General features: G+C 48.2%; 1 protein-coding gene across 1 annotated transcript in view; it reads right to left on the bottom strand.

Annotated features, from left to right (window-relative positions):
- Window positions 1-300: 300 nt before the first annotated feature.
- The window catches only part of DLL1 (delta-like 1 (Drosophila)), a gene marked incomplete at its 5' end in the record, with an annotated part of 6,495 nt that continues 2,304 nt past the window's right edge, over window positions 301-4,491 (bottom strand). Inside the window, 7 exons of the mRNA XM_009329248.1 lie at window positions 301-372; window positions 766-880; window positions 997-1,789; window positions 2,507-2,723; window positions 2,863-3,032; window positions 3,178-3,308; window positions 3,789-3,849. Coding sequence (XP_009327523.1) covers window positions 367-372; window positions 766-880; window positions 997-1,789; window positions 2,507-2,723; window positions 2,863-3,032; window positions 3,178-3,308; window positions 3,789-3,849 — 1,493 coding nt within the window. The remainder of the gene's footprint in view (window positions 373-765; window positions 881-996; window positions 1,790-2,506; window positions 2,724-2,862; window positions 3,033-3,177; window positions 3,309-3,788; window positions 3,850-4,491) is intronic.

The following is a 4,491-nucleotide window of genomic DNA, read 5'->3' as shown; positions in this document are numbered from 1 at the left end:
AAGAAAAGACTGGCTCATAAGAATCCAAAATATACACTTCAGGCAGTGCATGCTTCTTATGTAGTAATTAAGTCCATTCATTTAAATATATATAGAAAAGCAACTGACCATAGTGCAATGATAAAATTCATAAAAGGCAGTGCAACAGTAATCCTTGAACACAGACCCTTGCCTGGTGTCCATCTTGTTTCTTTATTTTGCAGTCACTTTGCTAACTTCAGTAGAGAACCAGCTCAAGCCTGAATTTAGTTTCTCAGCAGCAGTCAGTGAAGGAATCTATCTCCCATTCCTCTTTCAGCAGCATTCATCGGGGCACGTCTCCTCTGAAATTGTTCTGAACAACCACCTTGCCATATCGCCTCTAGTTTACACCTGGTGAGAGAAAACACAAGCAGAAGATCAGGAGAGGTTAATGCAAAGTAAGAAGAGGGCTGTAAGGCTGCAGAGGGTCGGGACTCTGCCTTTACGCTGGGCAAGAATGGACTCTGCTTGAAGCACACTAAGGGGTAGGTCAGCAGACCACAACCACACTGTTATTGTACCCTTGTCTGCAAAAGTTGTCGTACCCATAACATCCCCAGCAGCAAGTCACTGAGCTTGTCTTTACAACATCCACAGCATGACAAACTCGAGCTGGCTGGATTTTGTCAGGTACGAATCGCTGTGGCACCATGGAAAAGAGTTTAGCTGCCCTGACGTGTGTTAGATGAGGGTTGCGCACCGAGAATTTTCTCTGCTGTTGCAACTGCCAGGCAGTACACTAACCTCAGTTGCTATGATGCACTCATCTTTCTCTTCTGATATGACATACACCGACTGGTACTTTGTGTCCTTTGAAGTGGAATATACTGAATCTGGTCGTTTTCTTTCAGAAGTATCACTATTGAAGACAAAAAGAGACAACACAGGTCAGATGGTGTCGCTTAACGCTACCTATGAGACACACACACCCCCTTCAGAGTCAAGCTGCCCCCCGCGCTCAGATGTGAGAGATACCTCTTTAGTTGTACTGCACTTTTCTCCTCTGCCTCTGAATCATACGTTTCACACTTGGCTTCACATTTGTTGTGCTCTTCTTTAACAGAGTCCTCGTTCTTGAGTTCATGCACCAAATTGTAATCCACTGATGGGTATCTGACTTTGTAGCCATTTTTATCGGAGTTATCGCTGTGAAAGTCTACTTTCTTATTCGTGTTTTTAATCTGAGTGGCACCAATGACACTTATGGAAATGTCCTTCTCACGCTGGCAGTTCGCCAGGTTGTTCATGGTCTCAGTCTCACTCCTGCAGGCATCAGGCTGGTGGTGCCTCTTCTGCACTCTGAGCCTGACGCAGACGACCACAGCAGCGCACCCCAGCAACAGCATGAGGACCAGAATAATCCCGGCGCAGACGGCGATCCAGGGGAACTGGGCGTTCTGGCCTTCCGTGTACTTCTCGGTGAAGTCAACGATGACCGGCCCCTGAGGCGGCTCGGGGAGCAAAAATTGGCAATTGAGCCCGCCGTACCCCCGGGCGCACTCGCAGACATAGCGGTTGTTTCTTTCATGGCAGGTGGCCCCGTTGTGGCAGGGGTTGTGTTCACATCTGCTCACCGGGGTGCTGCAGTTCTTCCCGTTGTATCCCGGGGGGCAGGTGCAGGAATAGTCATTGATGCCATCCTGGCAGGTCCCTCCGTTGACGCAGGGAAAGGAGGCGCAGTCGTCCACGTTATCATCACAGTGTCTCCCAGTGAAGCCAGCCTGGCACTGGCATATGTAGGAGTTCCCCAGATCGACGCACTGGGCTCCTGCAAGATATCAGGGGGGATGAGTGCTGAGTGGTGGGCAGACAGACCTGACAGCCTCCCACCTGCTGCTCTCGGGGCAACCGTCACAACCGGCAGCTGAGAAAAGCTTGCTTTTTGAGAGGTTAGCTCAACCTTTGCCAAGCCTGGTCCACCATAAAAAGTATGGGGGTTTTTTAAGGAAAATATTTGTTAATCAGATCTATATTTCATTCTCCGTCCTATTCCCTTTTTAACATTTCACTCAGCTTGGACAACAAAGCTAGTCCAGATCAGGTTAACACCACAATCTCACGTTACAGAGTTTGAGTGGCAGTGAATGAGGAGGACTGCAGCAAAGAAAGTCTTCACTAGTTTAATCAAAACAGAAAGATTACTGTTACCAGATTACAAGTATTAATATTTAGCACTTGTATGGCATTTTGCATCCACAGACCTCAAAGAGTCTTTGCAAAATGTGTGCAAGTATAATCCTCCATATTTTTACGCATGAAGCTTCAGGCCAAGTTACCTGGCCACAGTCGCCCCTTGAGAAAATGCGATCTGCAGCAGTGGCCCAAACCACACCATTACTTTCTAAGCACAGTTCCTCCACCAAGTCAACTATTGACATGGCATGGACCATGATTGATCAGTGGGCCTTGTTATGAACTCCGGACCAGAAGCCAAGTAACTGGATGGTCTCCTTTTAGAAGGTCACTGTAGCATGTTTGGCCTTACCATTAGCACAAGGGCTGGAACTGCAGTAATCGATTTTCTTTTCACAGTTGAACCCAGAATAACCCAATGGGCAGCGGCAGCTGTATCCCCCATCGGGGTTGTCGGTGCATCGCCCACCATTGAAGCATGGTCCGTCAGCACAAGTCATTGCGCTCAGCTCACAGTTTTTACCATAGAAGCCCGGGGGGCAGGTACAGGAATAGCTGTTCTCGAGATCCTGGGGGGAAGAAATGAGAAATGGTCAAAATATTTATCTGAAGTTGCTTTGAAATCCAAACAGGGATTTTGAAAAATCAGTAAAACTGACATTAGCCCCTCCCTTGGGGTTTCAGATGGCACAAGCAACTCAAACTTACAGTGCAGCTTCCACCATTCTTGCAAGGGTTGGCATCACATTCATTGATTTCAATCTCACAGTTGGAGCCTGTGTATCCAGGTCGGCAAGAACAAGTGTAGCTCCCCTGACCAGTGTTGGTGCATGTGGCACCATTCTTGCAGGGCTTGTGGTGGGTGCAGTAGTTCAGGTCTGTAAAAGATTTTTTTTTTTTTTTAAAAGAGGGCAGTCAAGATACTTGCTACTTTGCAAGGCTAGCACAGGGTGGGTGAGCTGGAAATAGCCGCTTGCTTTCTGCGTTTTAAAACAGATGCTCAGGCAAGGACTGAGAACTTACCCTGGTTGCAGAAAAGGCCACCCCAGCCTTCCTGGCAGTTGCACTGCCACGGCTGCTGACAGGTACCATGAAGGCAGCCTGGGTATCGGATGCACTCATCACAATATCGCCCCTGCCAACCCACTCTGCATCTGAAAAAAAAAAACCCAACAACAAAGTCTCGTCAGATTTAGACTTCTCACAGTTGGAAACCCTAGCACAAACTCTGCAAACACACTGATGCCAGGGATCAAGTTTCCTAAAAGCTCTCAGTGGTCCTTCATGTGAGAAAGTCACCAAGTCCAACCGTAGCATCAGCTTTCATCAGCCCCAGCTATTCCTTCCACTTCCTTAGACAGAGCCATGGTTCCAGGTAGTTAATTTGTTTAGTCTGATAAGAAACAGCTAAACCTTACACACAGCACTGTAAACTCGTTAGGTTAATATCAATGGCACTGATGTTTGACTTGTAGATTAATACTTTGATCTGGCATCACCTGGATTTCCCAAATTACCATCTAATATGAAGAAAGGCGTTTAAACCGATGCTTCAAATGACCAATGGCTTACTTAACACCAGAGCATCAACTTTAAAGACAAAGAGGGGAGCAGGAGGGGAGTGGAAAACTTACTTGCATTCCCCAGGTTTGTCGCAAAAGCCGTGTTGCTCATCGCATCCAGGCAAACAAATCGCTGTAAACAAACCAAGCAGGCAGAGACATCAGCACTGGGGCCGAACGCCTCCCTTTTACAAGTCCGATCCCGAGAGCACCTTGCGAGTGGGGAGCAAGCCCCTTTTACTAGGTCGGGGCAGTTAAGCGCAGCTGAGTTAATCTCTGGAGTCTGCAGGAGTATTGATCTCACCCGGTAACTGGGCACTTTACTTATCACCGGGGATGAGCATTCTTCTTAATACAGTTGCACACAGACAAAAGAGGGCTCACAATTGCTCCCTTCCCCACAGCCCCTCACCCCCCTTCCCTTCCCAGTGAGGGTCAGAAGTCCTTTTTTCCAATTCTATGCACACAGCTCCACCTCTTAATATCCCCCGAAAGTGTGTGTGCAGATAAGAGTGGACAGCTGGTGTGCAGGGTGCCAGTGCAAGACAGCTGCTCTATTGTCTATTCTCTCCCAGCAGCTGCCCCACTGCAACAATACCCCGGCCCCGGAGCCAATGGGGCCGGCGGCCGGCGGCCGGGCAGCCTATCCCTGCCCACAGCTAATCTATGGCACGCGCGTGATTTCGCTGCAAAAAAACTTTTTTTTTTTTCTTATTCAAATAAAAAAGTCAAAAGTTCTTCCTCCCTCCTTCCCCCCCTCCGCCCCACTCCGCAA

This window comes from Pygoscelis adeliae, unplaced genomic scaffold (genome assembly GCF_000699105.1).
Source record: "Pygoscelis adeliae isolate BGI_AS28 unplaced genomic scaffold, ASM69910v1 Scaffold77, whole genome shotgun sequence".
Taxonomy (NCBI): domain Eukaryota; kingdom Metazoa; phylum Chordata; class Aves; order Sphenisciformes; family Spheniscidae; genus Pygoscelis; species Pygoscelis adeliae.
Note: the sequence above shows the minus strand (reverse complement) of the source record. Positions and strands in the feature narration are given on the sequence as shown.